Source organism: Schistocerca cancellata, chromosome 9 (genome assembly GCF_023864275.1).
Source record: "Schistocerca cancellata isolate TAMUIC-IGC-003103 chromosome 9, iqSchCanc2.1, whole genome shotgun sequence".
NCBI lineage: Eukaryota > Metazoa > Arthropoda > Insecta > Orthoptera > Acrididae > Schistocerca > Schistocerca cancellata.
Genome location: NC_064634.1, coordinates 15,966,567 through 15,993,623, shown reverse-complemented (window position 1 = coordinate 15,993,623; position 27,057 = coordinate 15,966,567). Strand labels below are relative to the sequence as shown.

The window sequence follows — 27,057 nt, the reverse complement described above, 5'->3', positions numbered from 1 at the left end:
TGTGATCATTGCTTGTACAGCCCTCTCGCAGTGTCCGGAGCAAGTATGGTGGGTCTGACACACCGGTGTCAATGTGTTCTTTTTTCCATTTCCAGGAGTGTATAATTATGCTGTTCTCAATAGAAAAAATAACTGATTGACATTAACTACACTGTTCACTGTAAATTACCCTGATTGCTTAGCGCAACAGTTGATAATTCTGACAACGAACTGTTTCTTCATAAGGATGTGAAGCGATATTTGCCCTGAAATAAAAGAAACCTACCTCATATTCAGCTTGTTGTTTTGTGTCTGGTGCACTGACGTTCTCCAAAGCAAATAAAAATTAGCAGATGGAGTAGTTAATGAAGACATAAATTACTCACTAGAAAATTTGTTTTTTTGCTTGTCAGAAACAATCTGCAGCTTAGTGTGGCGTTAGGTGCAATGCATACACGACAAAATATTCAAAGCCTTACTAAGGATGATGGAGGAGAGCTTTTTTTAAAAGAAAAATTGAGCTCTGATTATTGTTAAAAAGAATGTACAACACAAGAAGACCCTGAGAGTTACGAAATTCTGTCGAAGCAAAAGTTACAGATATTCCAACCAATTTCGTTACTTGCGAGATACACTGGACTCGCATTCGGGAGAACAGCGGTTCAATCCCGCGTCCGGCCATCCTGATTTAGGTTTTCCGTGATTTCCCTAAATCGCTCCAGGCAAATGCCGGGATGGTTCCCCTGAAAGGGCACGGCCAACTTCCCTCCCCGTCCTTCCCTGATCCGACGAGACCGATGACCTCGCTCATTGGTCTCTCACCACAAACAACAACTTGCGACATAATGGAAACGAAGAGATCAAATTAACACTAATCTTGAATGTTATTAGTTATTTGAGGTACAAAAATATCCTGCAATTAATAATTCTGACAAAGAAACATTTCATCGTTGTGCATGCATTGGTTACCTTGAAAAATTCCGCCATAAATCTTCTCTGTCAATGGAATCAATAACACGTTTATAAACAAGTTTTGATCTCAGTAATACAGTATTTTACATTCGCAAATATCAAATCTCCTTCACTAAAAACTGAACTGCTCGCTACTGTGCCTCTAATAAGAATGCCCCAGCGTGGCACAGGTGACTGGCGAACAAGCGCACCACAGATCACATTCCACGGAGTCAAGGATCCTGCCTACTACCCGAGCAGGGCGCTCATGCATCTTTGTCCAGTTCAGTACAGGTGAACTACTTACGATGACAGAAAAGATGTGAAAACCTTACAACTGAAACGCCGACAAGGGAACATCGTGTGTTCCTAGGTACACTGTCCTCCAGGTACAACACTTCCCCCTTTCTGTCGGGACGCCACGATGTCCTGGATCGTCTTGAAACGTCCCCTTAGAAAAATTATAAATGACTGTGCTTAAACTGACATACAATATTTTTAGCGCAACGCAATCTGACTTTCAAAAATCCCTACAAGAGGATGGCGCTGACTAACAATAGCCTATACCTTTCATGAATCACTTACGTCACAAAAATCTTCGTTACTCAAACTACCGCAATACAGCGAGCGCCAATACTGTCAGCTAAATAAAAGATTCAAACTACGGCACGAACTACTGATAGGCATAGTTAGCAAATGAAAGATTTTGATAGAGAACAAACAATGTATTTACCTTAACAGTGTTCAAAAGTCATATTATATATATATCAGTTCATGACATCCAGTCTTACAAATTTACTGTCTCTTATGGACACACGTCCAGATTGCCCGCTCTTAAAATTCCGCCATCTCACTCCCCACATCCACCACTGCTGGCGGCTCACCTCCAACTGCGCAACGCTACGCGCTGTTAACAGCCAACTGCCCAACACTACAATAGCAAATTCCAACAATGCAAACCAGCCACAGACTGCACACAGCACAGTCAGTGATTTTCTTATAGAGCGCTACGTGGCGTTACCAGACTAAAAACCTAAACAGCCTACTTACAGTCTTTATAGCGGAGAAATTACAAAGTACGCTATATGAGGGGTTTCTCTCTCCACGTTCAGGCTATCGTCAATTACGGTCGGAGAAAGCCCGCTGCTGGTATCCAGGCGGCGGAGAAGAAACAGATTACGGAGGGGCGGGCAGCAATTTCTCTGTTGACGCAACATCGGGAAGCTGCCTTGGTGGATGATGCAAGACTGGTGGAACGCAGACGTCAACAAACGAAATCCTTTGGGCCACTTTTACCGCAAAAGCAGGACTGAATTCAGACAGGACAACGAAGCAAATATCACATCAAGACAAGGACTGAGCGCATTGACGGAAAATTAAGTCATATGTGGTGGCGCAGCTAAAAAGGACAATGATAATTTACTTCATTTTTCTCCACATACGAATCTTAGCCAGAGGTGAAAGAAGCAATACGTGACAGGTAAAACTGAGCTACTGAGCCATGCTGTGCAGTGGGTAGCAATCGCACAACGGGGATGCAACCAGAGAGATACGATGTGATGTTTCCTGTTACAGCCTCGAGTGAACATCGATGCATCTAGTGGCGGAGGTTACGAATCAGCACCAGACTCGAATCTTTGCCTTTATAGTTGGAAGTCTCTTGCCGCTCTGTGTTCCAATCCTCTCTGACTATTAATTCGATATCGTTTAGAAGGTCTGTAGCTGGTAATTAGACATGTTCCCTCTATCCGTCATAGAAGGCTGCTTTGGCAAGCTTGTCTATCATTCATTTCCAGGAATGCCACAGTGAGCCTTTAGCCAGCACACGGGACCATCCTGATTCGTAATTACGCTGTGTAATATCAGAGTCGTGGTTGTATCGTCTGCTCACACCCAAAATCTGGATATAAAACCCAATAACTTTTGTGTTATTGCCATCTATCACGGAATATGAAACGAATTGAATTCATGAGAATTACACCACAATATGAGTCAGTACTCCGCTTCTAATGGGTTCGATGTCGACGAGATAAATATTATCTTACGTAATACGAGCCTTAAAGTGGATACTGTGGCTGTTAAATGATTATTAACCACCAATTACTTCAGTTAGTTAGAGGCATGTCCCACAGATCATATGAAAGATTCTTTTGCCGAAAGATGTGCAACGAGTCACTTTACGGAACACGTATACGTGATTAGTGTAGACGTTAATGAACAAATTATTGTTTTAGTTCTGCCGATGAAGCTACACTTCAAAACAAGACCTTTTTTTTTACAAGCTATCAGTTTTTAATAAAACTTTGTCCATATGATGGAAGGAGTTGTCCAGAAGAAATGATTTTAGGTTAGATTTAAAACTTACTTTGCTACCAGCATACGTTTTATGTTATTGGGAAAATGAACAAATTTCTTTGTTGTTGCTCGTTGAACTCCTTTCTCACTCAATGTCTGCTGTAATGATGGGTAATAAAGAACATGTATTCCTCTATTGTCGTAGGTAGAAAACTACTTTTTTTCAATTTCAGTAGGGAATATATGTACTCTGATGGTGCAAACTTCTTGAAAAGGTGCCTAGATGTCGACTGCGGGTGAACATCCATATTATATTTACTGCTCGCTTCTTGTAATCAGGCCGGCCGGTGTGGCCGTGCGGTTAAAAGCGCTTCAGTCTGGAACCGCGTGACCGCTACGGTCGCAGGTTCGAATCCTGCCTCGGGCATGGATGTATGTGATGTCCTTAGGTTAGTCAGGTTTAATTAGTTCTAAGTTCTAGGCGACTGATGACCTCAGAAGTTAAGTCGCATAGTGCTCAGAGCCATTTGAACCATTTTTCTTGTAATCAATACTTTCTTTCTAAGAGACGAGTTAACCCGGAAAATTATGCCGGAAGACATTATTTAATGAAAATATGTAAAAGATGTCACGAAGTTGATTCTTTGTTTCCAAGATTAATGATTACACTATAAGCAAAAGTAGCGGAGTTGTTTGTGCAGTTCAGTAATGTGCTTCTTCGAGTTCAAGTTTTCGTCAATGTAAACACCCAGATATTTGGACCATTCCATGTTGTTTAGTCATTCCTGTTCATGTGCTACAGCAATTGTTGATATGACTATTTGTTTTACAGAAATGAATGAGGTACGGTTTCACAAAACTCAGCAAGAGTCAGTTTTCAGAGAACCACTCATTACGTACGAACTTCAAGCATGCTGGAGTAGCTCGAGTCAGCAACCTCTGTTAGTCAGTAAAACGAAAAAGCAGTCCAAGTTGCAAAGTTTTACTGTTTATTCATTCGATTATTAGTTTCGGGCCGAGACCCATTTTCAAATCGTCATAACACGGTTGAAAATGGCGTTGTCAAAAATGGATAGTGAACATTTACAGTGCATGCAGATAAATGTTATCTATGTGCACTGTAAACATTCATTGTACATTTTGACATCTTCGGAAATGTCATTTTCGACTTTGATATGATGATTTGAAAAAGGGACTCGGCCCGAAACTAATCATTGAATGAATAAAAAGGACAAATTGGGAACTTGGACTGGTTTTTCGTTCTACCACTTAATACGTCTTTGAAAAGTTTCTGTCATAATCTTTACTCTTGGTTTCTCTCTAATGGGATTTACTATAACACCAGGTTTTTTGTCATGATTCTTCTGTTGGTTTGATGCGACCCGCTTAGAATTCCTCTCCAGTGCCAGCCTCTTCATATGACAGTAGCGCTTGCAACCTACGTCCTCAATTATTTGCTGGACGTATTCCAATCTCTGTCTTCCTCTACAGTTTTCACTCTCTAAAGCTCCCTCTGGTACCATCGAAGCTGTTTCGTGTTGCCTTAACACATGCCCTACCTTACTGTTTCTTCTTCTTCTTCTTCGTGATTTCCATATAGAACTTCCTCATTCCTTACCATATCAGTCCACCTAATTTTCTACATTATTTTGCAGCACCACATCTCCAACGCTTCGATTGTCTCCTTTTCCGATTTTCCCACAGCGCATGTTTCACAATACTATGCTCCACCCGCACATTCTCAGAAATTTCTTCCTCAGATTAAGTCCTGTGTTTGATAGTAGTAGACTTCTCTTGGGCAGGAAAGCCCTCTCCGCCAATGATAGTCTGCATTTTATGTTCTCCTCACTCCGTCCGTCATAGTTTGTCTTCCTGCCTAGGTATTAGAAAAAAGTGGTTCAAATGGCTCTGAGCACTATGGGACTTAACATCTTCGGTCATCAGTCCCCTAGAACTTAGAACTACTTAAATCTAACTAACCTAAGGACATCACACAACACCCAGCCATCAAGGTATTAGAATTCCTTATCTTCATTTACAAGGTGTTTCTAAATGAATATCGGGGTTTTAACGATTTATAATATTTATTACATTAAACTTACAGTTGTAAATGATATGTCAAATGAAAGAGCAACTCAAACAGTTTTACTAAGAAGCTTATAGATGTTCAGTGTGAGCACTGGCATAGCGAAGTACGCGATTGCTTGCACGTCACTGTACCCAAGCGCCGGATAGGCCGTAAGGGGCCCAATGACAGGACTTGCTTTGCGTGGCCTCCACGTTCACCCGACCTAATTTTTTCCTTTGGGGTTTCATCGAGGATCGTGTGTACGTGCCTCCGCTACCAGCAGTCCACTCTGAATTAAGAAACCGGATTGAAGCAGCTGTTGCTACAATCACTGAAGACACACTTACCAACGTTTGGGAAGAACTCGGCTATATACTTGATGTGTGCCGTGTGACAAATGGTGCTCACATTGAACATTTATAAGGTTCTTTGTAAAACTGTTTGAGTTGCTCTTTCATTTGACGTATCATTTATAACCGTAAGTTTAATATAATAAATATTATAAAGTGTTAAAACCCCGATATTCATTTATAAACACCCTGTACTTTGTGATAACCGATCCTGATACTAAGTTTCCCGCCGTTCTCATTTGTAGCATTAGAAATGTACAAAGAACAGTGCTATCGCTTGCAAAAAGTACCAGTTTTGTTTGATGTACGTTTAGTAGCAGTTAATTTACGAGACATAAGGAATACGAGTGCACCTAAGAGTGAACTTGACGGAACTCGCTGCGCTGTTTCTCGGCAGTCGCCGGTACAGACAGCTAATCGTTGTTTTCATTGGCCTTGCAGGACGCGCTACTGCTGCCCGAACTGCAGCGTTCCTACGCGCTGACGACCATCCTTCCAGCCCTCGCGTCCGTCTACGGCTTGTGCCCGCGTGGCCAAAGCCACTGTCAAGGCGACGGCGAGCAAAGAGAGCAGCGGCGCAGCTGGCCCGGCAGCGGCTTCCGGCTCGCTTTCTCTGGCCCCGCCAACCCGTCTGGCTGGCGAGGACGGGACGTAACGTGACGTGACGTCGGCCCCCAGCGCGGCAGTCGCTCCGCGCATTCGGCCCCCGTCGGTGGAGGGCTGTTGCGTTCATCCACCGCCCGTCTCCGAGAGCGGCCGCCTCTCTCCCTCTCTCACCAGCCGTCCTGCTGCGGCGTCTGTCCGCGGCCCCGGCTGACCTCCACAGGTAGCGACGCTCGTGCTGGATAAACGAACTGAGAAGAACCACTAACGATTGTGACGTGTTACGTATGTGAGATTCAGTGGTTACTTGTACGGGGTTTTATAGCAGAAGATGTCCGTCTGGACTGACGTTCGGAGCACTAGAGCAAGAATTCCTGGTCTCATTATTGGTTATTTAATTTCACTTTAACTAATTTCAAACAACAGTAGTTGCCGTGATGCGCGTCGAAACAGGCAGAACTAGAGCGGCCAAATTTTTCGAACGAGACCGTGTAGCCCGGTGTCAGCCAGTGCAGTAATCCGTGCCACTTGTTGGTGAAGTACGTCGAGCAGTGTACTGAGGTGCTGCTGAGCTCATTTGTGGGGTACCTCGACAGTGGTACGAGAAGTGTCGGCGACAATGGCGGCCATCTCCGCGGCGATCACAGGCGCCCTCAAGACGGCGGGCACCATCGCCGGGCTCAGCAAGTTCTGGTTCCTGCCGCTGTTCGTCACCGCCCTCGTCTACTACCACTACGACATCTTCGACCCTGAGAACCAGCCTCAGAATGTCAAGGTCAGTAGCGTTCTGTTCTAAGCAATGCCGCTCAAGTAATCTGCTGCCTCTGCACATCTACTGTACTGTGTCGTCAATTCAGTACAGGCTAGTAATATAAACCAAGATACAGCCCATAAATACGCTATACTCTACACATAAAAAATCCACAGGATTAGGGAAGGATTGGGAAGCAAATCGGCCGTGTCCTTTCAACGGAACCATCCCGGCATTCATCTGAAACGATTTAGGGAAATCACGGAAAATCTAAATCAGGATGGCAGGAGACGGGTTTGAACCGTCATCCTCCCGAATGCGAGTCCAGTGTCCTAACCACTGCGCCACCCCGCTCGGTGTCGCTAGTTTAGAATACCTGTACAACTGAGAATGGAAATTGACGTACCTCCCTTCAGCTTAATCATACTCTTTCAGCACTCTGATAACTGTAACACACGCAAAGAGTGCTCATTTAAATTTACGTACAACCTAAATAATATACAAATGCATAAATAGCACTTCTTTCTCACAGTAAAGCACTATATCAATCTTTAATCGAGTATTAGCTTCTCTCTCAAAGTTTCAGAAATGTGATAATTTGACCCTTTTTTGTGTTACGTACGAACTAAGATATATTAAATGACGAGTCAGAGATAGTTCACCTAAGAATGCTCCATTTCAGCTATAAATACACTCCTGGAAATTGAAATAAGAACACGGTGAATTCATTGTCCCAGGAAGGGGAAACTTTATTGACACATTCCTGGGGTCAGATACATCACATGATCACACTGACAGAACCACAGGCACATAGACACAGGCAACAGAGCATGCACAATGTCGTCACTAGTACAGTGTATATCCACCTTTCGCAGCAATGCAGGCTGCTATTCTCCCATGGAGACGATCGTAGAGATGCTGGATGTAGTCCTGTGGAACGGCTTGCCATGCCATTTCCACCTGGCGCCTCAGTTGGACCAGCGTTAGTGCTGGACGTGCAGACCGCGTGAGACGACGCTTCATCCAGTCCCAAACATGCTCAATGGGGGACAGATCCGGAGATCTTGCTGGTCAGAGTAGTTGACTTACACCTTCTAGAGCACGTTGGGTGGCACGGGATACATGCGGACGTGCATTGTCCTGTTGAAACAGCAAGTTCCCTTGCCAGTCTAGGAATGGTAGAACGATGGGTTCGATGACGGTTTGGATGTACCGTGCACTATTCAGTGTCCCCTCGACGATCACCAGTGGTGTACGGCCAGTGTAGGAGATCGCTCCCCACACCATGATGCCGGGTGCTGGCCCTGTGTGCCTCGATCGTATGCAGTCCTGATTGTGGCGCTCACCTGCACGGCGCCAAACACGCATACGACCATCATTTGCACCAAGGCAGAAGCGACTCTCATCGCTGAAGACGACACGTCTCCATTCGTCCCTCCATTCACGCCTGTCGCGACACTACTGGAGGCGGGCTGCACGATGTTGGGGCGTGAGCGGAAGACGGCCTAACGGTGTGCGGAACCGTAGCCCAGCTTCATGGAGACGGTTGCGAATGGTCCTCGCCGATACCCCAGGAGCAACAGTGTCCCTAATTTGCTGGGAAGTGGCAGTGCGGTCCCCTACGGCACTGCGTAGGATCCTACGGTCTTGGCGTGCATCCGTGCGTCGCTGCGGTCCGGTCCCAGGTCGACGGGCACGTGCACCTTCCGCCGACCACTGGCGACAACATCGATGTACTGTGGAGACCTCACGCCCCACGTGTTGAGCAATTCGGCGGTACGTCCACCCGGCCTCCCGCATGCCCACTATACGCCCTCGCTCAAAGTCCGTCAACTGCACATACGGTTCACGTCCACGCTGTCGCGGCATGCTACCAGTATTAAAGACTGCGATGGAGCTCCGTATGCCACGGCAAACTGGCTGACACTGACGGCGGCGGTGCTCAAATGCTGCGCAGCTAGCGCCATTCGACGGCCAACACCGCGGTTCCTGGTGTGTCCGCTGTGCCGTGCGTGTGATCATTGCTTGTACAGCCCTCTCCAAGTCTCCGGAGCAAGTATGGTGGGTCTGACACACCGGTGTCAATGTGTTCTTTTTTCCATTTCCAGGAGTGTATATCGTCGACAAATTGTAAAATTATACTTGTTACTTTCTTTACATAACTCTTATGTTTCTTTCCCACACGTACGTCTTTGTCTTTAAAGACTAAAGTTTAGTTAACAATCTGACTGCAATTTCATTCCAATGGAACTACCGCCTCATCTGACTATATCATATTTAAATACGAGAATTTTTTTCTTTCTTTTTTGCTTGAACTCTGATCTTTGGAAACTCGATGAAATAAACTTATTAAATTAAGTGCAAATATGATTTTCTAACAACTCGAACTTTCCGGTAACAAAGACCGACGCCTGGCACAACAACAAATCTGCCCTCGAGTGTCACTCACGCAGCTCAATACATCTTTCATACACCACGAGAACAGAAACCACTTGCCTCTGAACTATTTCTGTGCAGGACCACTGCTACAAGCTGCAACTAATCGGAACTTATCTCGATCCAAATACCATACTCTAAACATCTATAAAATTGCATTCGAGTTGTTATCAGCCAATGCTCGGATTACGACCGTCTGAGGTTTTACCTACGCAATGAACTCCTAACACAGTACCTTTGAACTGCCCAGTAACTCGAATTCTGTTCAATAGCCAACAGTAAATGAACAATACACACAAATTGCTCTAAGGAACTGCGATAACTTGCTTTTGAACCTTTGTTCTAAATCAGCCTGATGACCTTTCCGTAGGCCAAGCTTTCAAGCTGCATTACTCAACCTCGGTTTGGCAACACGTCTATGCCCAGGTCAAAACTGTGCTCCCAAGGTCAGGCAAATTTACTATACACTGGTCAAAGCCATGCTGCTATTAAACTATTAGACCGTTACGGAAGGTGAGGAACAATTAAAATTTGACAAACGAGGGGCGTTATTAGTACTTCACAAATTAATGAATTTTGTCTGACGACCGTCGGCTTATTTTTCAGTGGTCGGCTGCTGGCTCGTTATGTACAGTACCCTTTGCCACCACTGGGTTTCAGCACACCTGAACACACTCGGCAGCAACAGCTCGCTGCGTCCTCCCCCCTTCATCCTATTTACAACAATTTTCCACAAAAATTCATGACACGAAATGACAAATAAATTGGGTGAATCTTAATTCATATTCTTATTCTTAGTTCGTTAGTGTTAATCGGTTACAAAACAGTGCGACCTTTGTCTCATTTTCTCATGACAAACCCCACATACATTTTGGCACTTTACACTTGCAAATGTAATACTCTCGTTTACCGTGGAAATAGGAAACACATTGGTGAAGATTTTTTAGAATGCGAAATGATGTGCTATTTTACACACACCTATAAAATGAAGGCTGTGTTCCAAAAAGACACACTAGCTGCTTTCTTCAAACTCCAACCCTGTGATCTTTATTCTTTCCAAAGGGCTTCCTCCCTTTTTCTCCCCCTCGGTCATTGCAGTGCCGAGAAGCTGTCTGTTTAGCGAGCGCTCCATCACTTCGTTTTTGTTACTGTCCGTCTGAGTGTTGTTCTGCCTTAAATGTTTCTTCTATTAGATTTGCTTCCTGTCTGCCTATGTTGATTCACTACAGACAGAAGGCAGGAATAGCAAAATTCTCTTCAGGGCCGGCAGTCCACCTTCCGTTTCGTCTTGGGCCCCTGACTGACGAGCGATACCCAGCAACCGATCGAAACAGTGCTTCGTATCCCTCTTCTTTCGTGGATGAATTACATTTATTTACGAGTCTTCCAATGAACGTCAACCTGTGCCGCTGTCTATCCTCGAATAGTTTTAGATGCTCATTCCACTAAATCTGTTAGGACGGATACTGCTAGATATTTTAACATATTATCTCGAGCATGGAACAACCACAGCTAAAAAAGTACATTGTTAATATTTATGATTCTCCAAACTGTTTTTTTTTTGTTAAAAATGTTCTTACGAATTGATGGGATTCACAGTGAATGAAGACTCTTCAAGCTGCTTTAGCTGTTATGTGGTCCTTCATTGGGAACACTACCGGTTTCGCAGCGTTACAGCTGCATCTTCACGTGATGCAATGATTAGCTCTCGAATAATCGGGAACTATGTCCCATGTCCCATGTTCCATGCAGCTGTTCCATAGTTCAGTTGTAAATCTAAAAAGCTGAAACAGCCTATAAGAGATCAACATTTTTGATTTGCAGCTGAACTATGGGACATAGTAGCTTCCCGATTGTTTTAGAGCTAATCATTGCGTCACCTGAAGATCCTGCTGTAACGGTGCGAAACCTGTAGCGTTCCTAATAAAGGAACAACTAGCAGCTAAAGCGGCTTGAAGAGTTTTCATTCACTGTGAATCCCATCAATTAATTACAACCTTTTAGAAAAAACGGTTTGCTGATTCTTAAATATTAATAAGAGATATTTTAAGGTTTCTCGCGCCTCCAGTGATAGATCTTCAATAGTATAATGCAACAATAATACGATCTCTCGCCCATATATGTGCAAATGTTACATTTATTTACGTTCAGGGTCAACTGCAGCCACGCATCAATCGCCGATCCATTGTAGGTTTTTTCACGTTTAGACACAGTTTTCTGGCGTTAGAACTTTCTCTACTTACAATAGCATCATCTGTCAACAGATCTACTCAACTTGCGACGTTATTCGCTAGATTAGTGACATATATTGTCAACAGTAACAGTCCTTTAACGTTCCCTTGAAGTACGTCCGAAGTTACGTTTATATCTAATGATTTCATCCCATTACAATGCAGTAAATAAATTTTATTTAGCCATCTAGTGTACATTTTATCCACAAGCTATCGTCGTGTTTCCACTAACTTCATTTTCCCATTCATAAAATTCCGTAAGGATCGCGATAAATGTCTTCAGTAAATGTGAATGACGGTGTCACACTTGCAACCAAAGGACACTGAACCATTTTCTCAGGTATGCCTAGGTGCCATAGTGAAAAACCAGTAATTTCAGTGTGCACCACGAGATTCTACTTAAGGTCCTCTACTGTTTCTTCCATTCGCAATGTCAGGACATGCGAATTTTGTCCTTTCTGGAGACGTTGTTGTTGTTGATTCGCAGGAGCAGACCAAACAGCGAGGTCATCGGTCCCATCGGGTTAGGGACAGATGGGGGAGGGAGTAGGCAGTGCCCTTTCAAAGGAACCATCCCGGAATTTGCCTGGAGCGATTTAGGGAAATGAAGGAAAACCTTCTGCAGGTGGTACAAGCATATAACAAAGAAGCACGAGTCCTCTTACTGAAAAGGCAGACTTTGAAATATTTTAATACATGAATATAATGTTGAAAGCAAATGGACTCTAACTAAATATTGACAAGATTCGGTGGGTATAATTAATTACCTCTCACAGATGTACACAAGCTATAAAGACAGTCTGCTCATCGCCTTTCTCTTCCGTCTCGCTGTTTCTGTTTTTGGAACTACAGGAAGATTGACTGGAAATTCCACTTTTCTACATTTAATTCAGCTACATTTGCAATACACATTATTATTGACAAAGGTGATTTACAAATAAGGAAATAAGTTTATTACTTACGTTCAATTAAGAGGTACAGAATTGTTCTTTGGGGAAATTGTACTAATAGGGATAGTATTTTCGTTATTAGAGCTTCCTGCAGACACCCCTTAAAAAGCCTTGGCAACTGTTTCATAATTTTTTTGTTGCTAATTTTCTCTTCACTTGAAAAACAGTGCAAAGCATGAATACGCCTCAATAAAAATTTCAAAGGATTAACATTAGTACAGAAAGGAGTGAGATGTATGGGACGCGAGTTCAACAAACTGCCACAGCATGTTAAATGCATAGCAGATGATGCGGTAGAGATATGGAGTATAAACTGAAACCGAAGAACTCCTGTCTGGCAACTGCTCCTGCTCCACTGAAGAGTATCTTCCGAAAAATTCTTATAATTACTGTTTTAGGTAACTTTATAGTTAATTTTAGCAATGCAATACAATAACATTTCATAATGTTAAATAACTTCACTAAATTCGTTGTAAACTGTACATATGTTACTTCTACCCAAATTTCATCTGAGACATACTTTGGGTGATATATGGCATACGACTAACCTAATTTAACTAAGACGTTTACGTTTGTATTCCAACAGGGCAATCGGTTTCTGCAGCTTCTTCCTAATATTTTAAGTGCTGTTACGTTCACCGGTGACTACCATGATATCGCCTGTCACGCAGTGAGTCTGGACAGAGTATCACAACTTACCACGCTCTATCCAGCCCATACATCTTATCCATCTACAGCACATCTTCCTTTGCTCTTTTGCGGTTCTTCGTTTTCGTTTTTCATAGCAAATCAGTAAGACGACATCATTTCATTTATTTTGTATCTTTTTGGGTAAGAACACCCGGACAGCTACAAAAATAATGTGAGCCCCCACGTTTCGGAACACAGCGGCTTTCTGGAACGAATGCTGATGCTACTCGTAACCGACTTGGTAGACGTGGGAGTTACTGGACGCAAACGTGGCGCCGTTATACCAGCGGGTAATCGGTTTCAGTCAGAGTTGTGGGAAAGATTCCCATCACGAGCACTTGGCTGGCAGTTTGAGGGAAGACGGTTGCGTACACTTTCCGGTCCCCAGACCAGGTGGCAGCGGTCTGGATTAAATGCCAAATCTCACTGAAACACGCGTTCTTACGAGAACGGAAGTGCACAAAACTCTCAGTAAATACTACAACACGTTATTGCAAACCCTCAGATGTTTTCACCGTATCTTAACACTTTCCGTGGCAAAAAGCCACTTAATGAACCGAAATAGAAAACACTCAATCATTAAGCCGAAATGTTAAAATTTCTTCAAATGTTACTCCATAAATTGAGACATGTTGGCAGAATACAGTTCATGTATCAATGAAAATTAGTTCCACTAACACGTTAGAAGTGCGTAACTGACATTGCTGAACTCAACAAGACCTTTGGCCCAATTGGAATCATTGTAAGCTCTACGAGATGAACCAGTACTCCACCAACAACCTTTCAGAAGGCGCTCAGGAATACCTTCTGAGTATTTTGATATGAGGCAACCAAGGTCTCCGGCAGCTCGTTACAGAGTTATTGCATTTCGTATGGTTGCTTCCCACAGTTAACTTTGTATCTATATTACAGTGAAAGTAGTGCACAACAGTGCAAATGTCCACAATATGCGCTGTATCTCTTGTTTGTAAACAAACATGCCCCATTCGCTTTTGGTACTCGCTGTTGGTAATACTAATGCACGGTTCACACTTGTCCTTCAAGTCTGCATATAGTTGGCTTACTTCTCAGACCTGTCTTGCGTTTGTTTTCCCACTAGTGTTAGCTGTACATTAACAATGATTCACAATACTGTGGTTAGGCTTACTGATAAAAGCTGGCCGATATGTACCATCTGTTTGAGTTCACTGAACATAATGGAAGAACTGTACAACGATGCTATGATAACGGTTGTTGCCTTACGCTATTGCGTGTTGTACTTTTCAGTTTGCATAATACAGGATCTTCCCACTGTTATGGAGGTATTTTCATACAAACAAGGGCGATTGCGGTAACAGACCGAATAAATCATATTTACATTACTACTCTGTAACGAGCCGCCAGACCGTGCGTCCCTTCCACGAAAATACACAGAGTGTATCCTTGTCAATCTAGTTCATCCGCACAGTTCCGGTTCCCCAAGAATGACGGACCTTCCGGCGGTTGGGTGACCTGCGTGCCACGACGATACAGATCACCTTCCATAGGTGCAATTGCAGTGGAGGAGTATCTGTGTAAAGGTCATACGAACATATGGTTCCTTAAAAGGGGCTTCAGACTTTGCTGTAGTTGCAGGGTAGAAAGTGTGGTTGACGGACTGATCTGATCTACAACAGGAGCCAACATGGCCTTGCTGTTCTGATACTGCGAACGGCTGAAAACATGCGGAAACTACAGCCGTTATTTTCCCCAAATACATGCAGCTCTTCTGTATGATTAAATGATGGCTAGAGGACAAATGCAAGTCTGTAGACACATGTATAACTACGGGAAAGACAGATACACTATGTGATCAAAAGCATCTGGACATCCCCAAAAAATTACGTTTTTCACATAAGGTGCATTGTGCTGCCGCCGACCTCAGTAGTCATTAGACATTGTGAGAGAGCAGAATGGGACGCCCTGCGGAGCTCACGGACTTCGAACGTGGTCAGGTGATTGGGTGTCACTTGTGTCATACGTCTGTACGCGAGATTTCCACACTCCTAAACATCTCTTGGTCCACTGTTCCCGAGGTGATAGTGAAGTGGAAACGTGAAGGGACACGTACAGCACAAAAGCGTACAGGCCGACCTCGTCTGTTGACTGACAGAGACCGCCGACAGTTGAAGTGGGTTGTAAAGTGTAATAGGCAGACATCTACCCAGACCATCACACAGGAATTCCAAACTGCGTAAGGATCCACTGCAAGTGCTATGACAGTTAGGCGGGAGGTGAAAAAAAACTTGGATTTCATGGTAGAGTGGCTGCTCATAAGCCACACATCACGCTGGTAAACATCAAACGACGCCCCGCATGGTGTAAGGAGCGTAAACATTGGACGATTGAACAGTGGAAAAACGTTCTGTGGAGTGACGAATCACGGTACACAATGTGGCGATCCGATGGCAGGGTGTGGGTATGGCGAATGCCCGGTGAACGTCATCTGCCAGTTTGTGTAGTGCCAACAGTAAAATTCGGAGGCGGTGGTGTTATGGTGTGGCCGTGTTTTTCATTGAGGGGGCTTGCACCCCTTGTTTTGCGTGGTACTATCACAGCACAGGCCTACATTGATATTTTAAGCACCTTCTTGCTTCCCACTGTTGAAGAGCAATTCGGGGATGGCGACTGCATCTTTCAACACGAAGGAGCACCTGTTCATAATACACGGCCTGTGGCGGAGTGGTTACACGACAATAACATCCCTGTCATGAACTGGCCTGCACAGAGTCCTGACCTGAATCCTATAGAATACCTTTTGGATTTTTGGAACGCCGACTTCGTGCCAGGCCTCACTGACCGACATCGATACCTCTGTCCTCAGTGCAACACCCCGTGAAGAATGGGCTAGGGGTGGGCCAACACCATACTGAATTCCAGCATTACCGATGGAAGGCGCCACGAACTTGAAGTCATTGCCAACCAGGCACCCACATATTTTTGATCACATATTGTACCACCGAGAGGAAAACTAAAGGCATCTTTAGAGAAAGGACATGCGCTGTGTGAATACCAACGGTTCAAATGGGAAACCAGTACTAAGCAAAGAAGGATAAGCTGAAATGTGGGGGGAATATACACGGTGTAAGGGGTATAAGACCAGATATTTCTGCTGATGACAGAGGACGGTGTACTGATCAATATTATATCGGTATTGGCGTCATCTGCAGATTAGCAATTATAATGATTACAAGATGTGTGGTTTTAGGTTGGTTAATATCTCCTACTACATGTGGCAAGAACAAGACATTAATACTTATTTTTCCTCTGGGCAGCAGGTCAGGTGTTGGAAGAGTGGACTCGTGGACGCAAAACTCTTAGTCTATACTGACTGGCATATTCCACTCAGTGGTGCAGTACGACCGTGCAGAAAACACCAGATGTTTGTTGGAAGAATGTTCGAGGAAGAGAAAAAAAGAATCAACACACTGATGTGCGTACATATTTAGGTACCACATATAAAAGTATCTGCACTTATACCCGTTACGCCTTGTATAGAGGAACTACACAAGTGAAATGAACCTGATGGCAATATGATGGAAAGGGAAAAGGAAGTAGATGAAGATGACATGCGAGATATGATACTGCCTGAGGAATTTAACAGAACTCTGAAAGACCCAAGTCGAGGCAAGGTTCCACGAGTACACAGCATTCCCTCAGAATTACTGAGATATTTGGGAGATGGTTCAAATGGCTCTGAGTACTATTGGACTTAACATCTGAAGTCATCAGTCCCCTAGAACTTAGAACTACTTAAACCTAACTAACCTAAGGACATCACACACATCCATGCCCGAGGCACGATTCGAACCTACGACCGTAGCAGCAGCACGGTTCCGGACTGAAGCGCCTATAACCGCTCGACCACAACGGCCGGCTATTTGCGAGAGCCAGTGAAGACGTATCTTCATAAAAGAATTCCTAGACCTAATTTAATATTCTATGTTAACAAATATCTGTTCTTCAGAATCGCTTTTCTTGTCATTGCCAGTCTGCATTTTATATCCTCTTTACTTCGGACATCATCCGTTATTTTGATGCTCTATTTTCTAATCTAATACCCCCAGCATCGCCTGATTTAATTCGACTACACTCTATTACCCTTGTTTTGCTTTTGTTTATGTTCATCTTAACCCTCCTTTCAAAACACTGTCCATTCCGTTCAACTGGTCTTCTAAGATGTTGGCTGTCTCTAACAGATTCACAATGTCATCGGAAAATCTTAAAGTATTTTTTTTTCTTCTCTCTGAGCTTCAATTCCTTATCCAAATTTGTCTTTGGTTTCCTTTACTGCTTGCTCAATGGACAGACTGAATAACACCAGGGATAGGCTAGAACCATGTCTGACGCACTTCTCAGAGCTGTGTCCCCTTCATATCCTTCGACTCTTGTTAACTGGAGTCTGGTTTCTGTAGAAGTTGTAAATGATCTTTCGCTTCCTTTACCAAGGGTCTCAACAATTCTAATGAAGTCTCGTCTAGTACGTGTTTCGACTTCTGTCTTTCACCACTCTGTCAAATTCTTCTCGTAGTATAGCATCTCCTGTATCATCTATAACACTATTTTCACTTTCCTTGTAAAGGTCCTCACCTTTAAGTTTTCCCTTGTTTGCTTAGTACTGATGTTCCATCTGAGCTCCTAATATTCATACCACTGCTTCTCTTTCCTCCACAGGTCTTTTCAGTTGTCCTATAGACGGTATTTATTAAGGGCAGTCAACTGAAAACGGACACATGGAAAAAATTAAGTAAACTGTTTACGGTTTCAAAAGTAATCGCCGTAACTGTTAACAAATGCTCCATGCAGCATACAGTCCAAATCTTTCCCGAAGCGACTTCCAATTTTTGGAGCCCTGAACAAGACATTCAAGGTCATGGATTTGCTTCGCACAGAGACGTGCGCACCTGGTTACGATCATGATTCTGTGGGCAACCGCAAACATTTTTCCATGAAGACCTAGACCGTCTTCTCTCACAGTGGGATAAATATACAAACCGTTATGTCGATTGCTTTTGAAATAATGAACAGTTAACTTTTTTTTTGCATCTGTCACGTTTTTATTTGACCGCCCTTGTATCTTTCCCCTAGTTATACATGCTTCTATAGATCTGGATTTGTCCTCTATCCAAAAACTTTGCAATTTTGCACTTTCTGCCATTCTCAAGCTTCATTTGCCGCATTTTTATATTTCTCCTTTCATCAGTTAAGTTCAATACATCCTGTGGTATCCGAGGATTCCCACTAGGTCTTGTCTTTTTACCTATTTGATCCTCTGCTGCCTTCACTATTTCGTCTCTACCCAGTCGTCCTCTACTGTTTTCCTTCCCCCGTTTCAATCCATCGTTGCCTAAAGCTTCCATTTAAAAACTCAATAACGGCTGGTTTCTGTATTTATCCGGGTCCCATCTCCTCAATTCCGTAATCTTTTTAAAAATTATTCACTTTTAATCTCTAGTTGATAACGAATGAATTGTATTAGTGTTTAATATCTGGTTCCGAAGTCTGAAACCTTCCGGTGTCTCCAAGTCTCTTCCACGTATTTGACCGTTTCTCGGCATTCTAAAACCAAATGTTAGCGATGATTACATTACGCTCTGTGCAAAATCCTACCAGGCGGCTTCCTCTTTCATTACCTTGCTTCACCCATATTCCCCCACTATATTTCCCCGTCTTTCTTTTCCTGTTATCAAATTTTAGTCCTCCATCACAACAAAATGTTCGTCTCCCTTAACCATGTGATTAATTTCTTTTATCTCATCACACATTCTTTTAATTTCTTAATCATCTGTAGAGCTAGATGGCACATAAACTTCAACTACTGTTGCAGGAGTTGGTTCGCCTATGTTGACTATAATGATGCGTTGACTATGCTGTTAAGAGTAGCTTAACGGCATTCCTATTTGCCTACACTTCTGCATTATCCCTGTTTGATTTGTATTTATAATCCTCTGCTCAGCCGTGTAGATGTCCTATTCACCCTGCCACCGAACTTCTCTAATTCCCACAACATCTAACTTCAACCTATCCATTTACCTTTTTAAATTCTGTAACCTACTTACCCGATGATGGACTCTAACATTCCACGCTCCGACCCGTACAATGCCAGTTTTGTTTTTCCTTATGACGTTATCCTACTGAGTAGTCCTCATCGGTAGAGTAGAATAAGGGGACTACTTCACCTCCGGAATATTTCATCCATGACGATTCCACTATCATTCAACCATGCAGAAGATCTATAAGGCCTCGGGAAAAATAATGGCTGTAATTTCCCCTTAGTGTCGGCCTTTCGCAGAACCAAACAGCAAGGTCCTATTGGCTGATGTTAGTAGGCGAGACCAGTCAATTATCCACATTTTTGATCCTGCAACTAAAGAAAAATCTGCTGCACCTCTTCAGGTACTACATGGATGTTTGGGCTCTCCGCAGATCCCCTTTCCTTGGGACTGCACCTATGGTATAGCTATCTGTATCGTTGAGGCACGCAGACCACCTCATCTAGTGAAATTACGTGGTTAACGTTGGGAAGAAGACTATATTCAAATACATAATTAGGTAAATTCTTGGATAAATAAATACTGTCTTCTTTCATACACGCGAAGCATGTACGCTCCATAGCTCTAAGTACGTATGTGTTTATTAACAATCAAATATCTCAGACAATAACTGAGTATAACTGTTGACACACTTTGGTACACAACACAATGAAAAGAAATATTTCAGGCTTAATCCGACTACTGTAGATTTGTAAGGACTTCTGAGAAATTTCGTCATACCTCAGTTGGACTAAGATTCAGATCGTAAATGGTCTGGAGACCCCTTCTATATTCGACAGCGTTTTCCATGCAGTTGTGGTATCTTTAACCGTTTTTGGTTGGTTGCTTACTTACTTGCTTGTTGGAGTTAAACTGTTAAAGAGACCAATCTGCGAAGTCGTCGGTTTCTTCAACCTATGCGTATCGAACCAGGAACAATCATCAGAGGAAGGCTACAAAAGGCAAATCCTGGGAAGCCCGACTGTAAGCAAGATACAGAAAGTGGGAGAGAAAACTCGAGGGGGGGGGGCGAGCCGCTGTGCCCAGAATGCACCTGGAGGTCCCCCCCCCCCCCCCCCCAGAGCACGCCATGCGGTGGGAGGAACAGCCTCTGCACTCCACCAGCGCCACTTCACCGTCCCTTACCGCAAGGAAACGAGCAGCACAAGCAAGATGAATTTAGGAAAGGTAAAACATTAAAAACAGCAAACGTAAATAACAATGCGAGAAACGGAGGAGCAGAGGAGTAAAGTCCTTTGTATCTCAGTCTGCCCGTAATTGAGAGCTGAGAGGTAAGACGTTTACACAGCGGCAGCTTCACGTATGATGGTTTGATTGATACACGAGGGACAGGGGCGCTACCTGCAACCTGTGAGGAGCGGACGGGACGGCGTTCTTCGTATACAGCTTGCAGACGTCTTCTGGTACAGACTTTTGTCTTCACACTGCTGTCAAGAAGCTGCTTCGCTGCCACGATTCTACGTCAGTTCCGCAGAGCGATCTGTCAAGTCCGACATCGTCATTACATTATTCCCTTTTCTCAGACGTCGTGCAATGGAATCGGACCGTAGTGTCTCGAAAGTTCACACACATGTTTGCCCCTGCAACTTTTGAATACTCTAAAATATTTATTATGTAACAGTACCGTTTCTACTCGTGCAATACATTAATAATTTAGCTGACAATACTAATTCCAGGCTTTTCTCAGGTGACACAGTTTTCTACGACAAAGTGCTGTCCGTTTTAAACTAGTAGCCTGTCCGGCAACACGGTGTTAACGACGAGAAATGCGTAGTTGCGCACTTGACGGAACCTAAAAACGTGGTGTTCTTTGAGTACAGTCTTTAAGAGCCACAAGAAGAGTTAGTCATGTCATACACAAGGTGTTAAAAGAAAGTATTCCATTTTTAGAGGTGGTGGTATGGACCAAAACAAGAGGAAAATGTCCAGTAAACATGGGGACTATATTGCATACCTTACGAGTTATGAGCTGTTGTTCAGCTTCGTTATTGGTCATCATCTCTCTTTTACTGCAATCTCTTTGCTACTACGAACGGCCTACAGAATGCAGTAAACAAATAAGGACACCTTCCTTCGTTATTGTTGATGGATACAGCACGCAACGAACATCTGTTAGTGTTGTTACAATAAGACGTGTTCACATTTCTGGGTATGTGCAGCGTGTGCATTAGTTCTAATGTAACCAGTTGATATTTTAATAAGCTTGTGAAATGCTTTCACATAGTACGTTTATTGTTACACTTATCAGCATAATTGAAGGCTATTATTGAAGACGGCAAATGTCAGACATGATATTGTGTTGTGATTTGGCAAATGGAGGCAGCCGTCGAGGCCACGTCCCGCATGTTGAAAAATATAAATAACGGAGCGTACAATCTGTACAATTATTCTGCCGTGTTTTCCTGCGACTGACAGTCAGTCTCCGTAGCACCACAATGGCAAATCGTGGCAGGCCACGCACCTTCCGTGCACCTGCTGTGAAGGAGCGAGTACTGCAACGCGTGGAGGAAGATCCCGGAACCAGCGCACGTGGAACAGAGGATCAGCCTCTATCCGTGCAATCTTTGGACATGCCACACGAACAGTTGTTAACCCATATCGTGTACAGCGTGTCCAAGCCCTTTAGTCACAAAATCAGCCTGCGAGAACTCAGTTCTGCCAAAGGATGTTGCGAAAATATGGTGGAAAACCACTTTTCAGAACAAAGATATTGTACACAGAAGAGGCTAGTTTCAAGCGATATGGGATCGTCAATTCTCATAACCAACATGTATCTGCTGATGCAAATACACACGCAGTTGAAGAAGCAAAGCATCACCGCCGATTTTCAGTTTATGTATGGGAAGGAATTATTGGCGATAGACTAACAGGACCTTACATGCTACAAAACTGGTTGTGTGATACACAGTAACTTCTGTTGCTATCAGTCGCCTTGCCTGTCTTGCCAGGGGAGGTACCATTCCGACAACGGCTGAAGCTGTGATTGATTTACGTTGCGGCACCAACCTATTGTCTTCGAAACGTCCGACAACTCCTCAGACATACATGTAATGGGCGATGGAATGGACGTTGATCGGGGGAGGAAGGGGATGGAAGGGGGCAGGGTCCAGTACATTGACTAGCTCGTTCCCCCTATCTTAATCCCAGGACTTCTGACCTTAGGACGCTTGAAGTCTTTGGTGTATGCAAGCTTCACCAATGATGTACAAAGACTGCAGGCGCGCGTCATCGACGCTTGCTAGTGCACCCATGCTTGCCAGTGCATCCGAGAAAAACATGGAGTTCTTCAGAAAGTGCGTAATTCTTAGGTCTCTAGAATGTCGGACAGAAGACTGTCTTACTGTGAATGGATACAATACTGAACACATCCTTCAGCAATGGCGCAAGAGTGCAGGTCATATGTAATACCAAGCACATTACGTTATAACATCTGCTGTTTCAGAGTCACAGAGGACTGTGTTCTCATTTGTTTATTGCATTCGTAATAAGAGCTAGCAGCAGGAGAGATGCGTCTTTCAGGAATGAAGACGCTCGATTACCGAAAAACATTTGACTCAGCAGCACACGTACGCTTATTATCAAAAGTACAATCATATGGGCATCAGACGAAATAAGTGACTGGATTGACAATTTGTCGGTAGGGACGACACAGCATGTTATCTTGGATGGGAAGTCATCGACAGGTGTAAACGTAACGTCGGGAGTAGCCCAAGGAAGTGTGGTGGGTACCTTGCTGTTCATATTGTGTAATCTTGCGGACAATATTAATGGTAACCTCAGATTTTTCGCCGATGATGCTCATATCTTCAACGACATACAGTCTGAACGAAGTATTACGAATAGTCAGTCAGACCTTGATGAGATTTCAAAGAGATGGAATGATTGGCAGCTTGCTTTAAGTGTTCAAAAAAATAAAATTTCGCACCTCATAAAACGAAAAAACAAGGTAGCTTACGAATATAATATTAATGACTCACAGTTATAAACTGTAGACTCATACAGATGCTTGGGTGTAGCAGTCAGGAGGGACATGAAGTGGAAAGACCATATAAGCTTAGCCGTGGGTGAAACAGGTGGCAGACTGGCAAGGGATATTAAAAGTAAGAAGTGAACTGACAGACTCTTGAAGATAGTTTCTGTCTATCTCGAGATCGTCTATTAACACAGTTTCAAGAACGGACTTTAAATGGTGATTAGGAATATGCTCAAATCCCCTACACGTCGCTTCCACAGGGAACGTGAGGATGAGAACAGATTAATTACAGCACGCACAGAGCCATTTCAATAACTATTTTTCTCACGCTGCATACGTGAATCAAACGGTAAAAAGCCCTAATAACCGGTATACTAGGACGCACCCTCCTCCATGCGCTTCCTAGAGTATAGATGTAGTAGTAGGTGAACAAGTGCTCATAGCTCTCAAGGAACACATTTTACAGTACAAAAAATGGTTCAAATGGCTCTGAGCACTATGGGACTCAACATCTGAGATCATCAGCCCCTAGAACTTAGAACTACTTAAACCTAACTAACCTAAGGACATCACACACATCCATGTCCGAGGCAGGACTCGAACCTGCGACCGTCGCGGTTCCAGACTGTAGCGCCTAGAACCACACGGCTACTCCGGCCGGCTTCAGAATACATATTTTCTTGACATGTTCTACTTGTTTTGGTCCACACTACCATTTCTCATAATTTGGAATACCCGTGTAGGTATGAAATAGAAATACCATAAAAGCTTGATCATTTTGTGGGATACTGGGAGATTGTAGTGTGTCTACAAAAGAGACTGGATACAAAACGATTGTACAGCCGATATTTATACAGCGTTCCAGTGTGTGGGAAGCATATCACGTCGGGCTAAAATGGGGCATCGAGTATATACTAAGACGAGGGGTGCGAATGTTTAAATGTTAGCTTCGCTGGAGAAAGAGTGCAAGAGAAATGCTGAAAAGTCGTAACTAGAAGAGACTGGAAGTGAGACGTCTTACATCTTATTACGACTTGGTAAGTAACCCGTCTTTCAGATCGAAAGTGCTGCTGCTGCTGCTGCTTCTTAAGGATTTGAATAAACTAAACAACTAAAGTCATCAACCTCTTATTCACGCTCCCCCTCCACCCCTCTTTCCCGGGGACAAAATCTGTGCACCGAAACTGTCTGTGTCTATAATTAATACCATGGGCAAGTGTGAGAATGTGTCCTAAATGTTTATGTAACGTGTATCTGAGTCGGGACCGGCATTCAGCTAATGGGATGTGGGAAACCGCCTGAAATCCACGTCCACGCTGGCTGGCTGAGCAGGCCTCCTTGTTAAGCCGCGAGGCGGTTTCCATCCAGGTAAGCCGATTCTCCCCGAGTCACGGAAGTGGTGCGTTAACACGCGTGGCTATCAGAGCAGAAGCTCCTAGTGTTGCTCGGCCGCTACGTATCTCCCCCGTAGGTATCTTGAAGACAAAATCAGACAAATATGACGGCTATCCAATTAGTAACAGATGTTTTGAAACAAAAAATTAACATTATGAAAAAACCAAATTTCATTATATGCCCACTCTTAAGCTATTTCTCTACATAATCGCTATTCAAAATGAGGCACTCACCAATCCGTGGCGCAAGCTTTTCAGTACCGTTTCTGCATAAATATGCCGCCTGCGATTGGAGCCACTGGTTTATAACGGCACGCAGTTCGGCGTCAGTGTCAAAGCGTCGAGTAGCGAGCCACGTCTTCATAGCTGGGAACAGACGGTAGTCGCTCGCCACAAAATCCGGGCTGTGTGGTGGATGATCAGACACCTCCCGTCCAAAACACCGCCCGGTACGACTGGCCGTGTGTGGACGTGCGCTGTCGTGAAAAAAAAACCAAAACTTTTGCGCTAAGGTTTCGCCGACGCTTGTTTTGTAGCGCACGCCGTAACTTCGCCAGTGTTTGACAATACCTCTCTGCTGTGCCATTTTAAGGAAATCAGTGAGAATCCGTGCCTGTGAGTCACAAAACACAGAAGTCATGATCTTTCTGGCTGACAGCGTTTGCAAACACTTCCTCGGTTTCTTGGGAGAATTTATGTCACCACTTCATGGGTTGCCTTTTTGTTTCACAAGTGCTTCATCCAAGCCTCGTCCCCAGTTACGATACGATCGCGAGCCTTGTTATTATTTTTCTCGTAATCTTCGAAGAAGGTCAGCGCTGAAGCCAGCCTCTGTGTTTAGTGGTCTTCCGTTAGGATTTTGGGAACACACCTAGCGCAAACTTTGTGGTAAGCATGTTTCACACTTTCATGCACCGAACTCCGTGAAATGTAGGGAAAATGCTGGGAAAGTCCCGTAATCTTCAAACGGTGATTTTCACGAGTTTTGCCGTTGATTTTCATCACCACTTTGTCAGTCAGAAGGCTCGGCCTACCACCTACGGTCCTCATCGTGAACATTGTTGTGGCCATTTTTAAGCTAATAAAGGTCGCTATAAGTTTCATCTGGTTTGCAGTTTTTTGCAACGAAAACTTTATTATGGAACGCACCTCACACGTGGCGGGATTTTCTATTGCAGTGCACATACTGAATTAACACGTCATGAAAAGCAAAGCAGCAGAGACACAGACCACACACACGCTGCCATCGCTGGATGCGTGATTGTAGGAAGGTTATGGCATCGAGATGGCGGCTGTAGCTCCGCCGCAGACGCGAGAGACCAAGACGTCTGCTACTTTCTGGATAACGCTCGTAACGGCTCGAACACAGGCGTACAGGAAATCGTTCTGACCACGCTTCTTCATCTGAGAATGGGACATATCATACGGCACAGTAAAATGCACACTCTAAGATACACTTTACAGCAGTGCATGTACTGCAGATGCATATGCAGAAACATCAATAAGATCGATAAGATTGTGATTTCAATTTTTTTTTCTTTTGCATGGTAATTACTGCATGATTTCTATCTGCGCGAAATATCAAAGATATTTTTAAATCTATCTTGACTAAACAATGTGAATTGCTCTGAGGCTAACCTGCTATTTCAGAGTCCTATTGCGACTGATATATGATTCTTTTCTCTGATCTAGAAAACAAAGTTTTGGATATTTCGATATCGTTAAAACGCAACATAACGCCAGCTGGCTTAAGGTGCCCGAGTAACGTTGTGTGCATTTTGTTTCGCGCCAATTGCGTTTCCTGCTGTATGGCAGAGAAAGGCGCCCGGCGAACAGGAAAACAAACCAAGTTGGCCAAGATGTTTGCAGAGCAAACACCCGAAGGAAAGCTGCGGAAGGTGAGAGCTGGCGCTTCGCTGTTCTATGAATATTGATGTAACGCCTATCCTAGAAGAGTTGTAGCAGAAGCGTACTTTCCAATTTCAACTGCATGTAACACGTTACTTTACATTCTACACTGTGCGTAATGCTTACTCATCGCCGAACTGTACAGTCATCTTCTTTTGCGACGCCCATTTGAGGCGTATTGTTTCAAAACGTATTAAATGCAGCCGAGGTCAAAATACAGTTCGCTGCGTTTTCACCCAAAATGCGGTATGCTCTTTGGCGTTGTTGAGTCAGATCGACTCATTTCGTATTCTTTCGCTTGTAGTAATTTAGTGCCGAAAAAAATGAATCGGATCAAATAGTATTATTTACTCTTGGAAGAGCCTTCGAAAGAAAGTAGAATGACAATTAGGGCTGCGAAAACTAAA

General features: G+C 43.7%; 1 protein-coding gene across 1 annotated transcript in view; it reads left to right on the top strand.

Annotated features, from left to right (window-relative positions):
* The first annotated feature begins 6,458 nt into the window (after positions 1–6,458).
* The window catches only part of LOC126100581 (glucose dehydrogenase [FAD, quinone]), an 83,872-nt gene continuing 63,273 nt past the window's right edge, over positions 6,459–27,057 (top strand). The window contains exon 1 of the mRNA XM_049911203.1: positions 6,459–7,021. Within this exon, the coding sequence (XP_049767160.1) occupies positions 6,866–7,021 (156 nt within the window). The 5' untranslated portion in view covers positions 6,459–6,865. The remainder of the gene's footprint in view (positions 7,022–27,057) is intronic.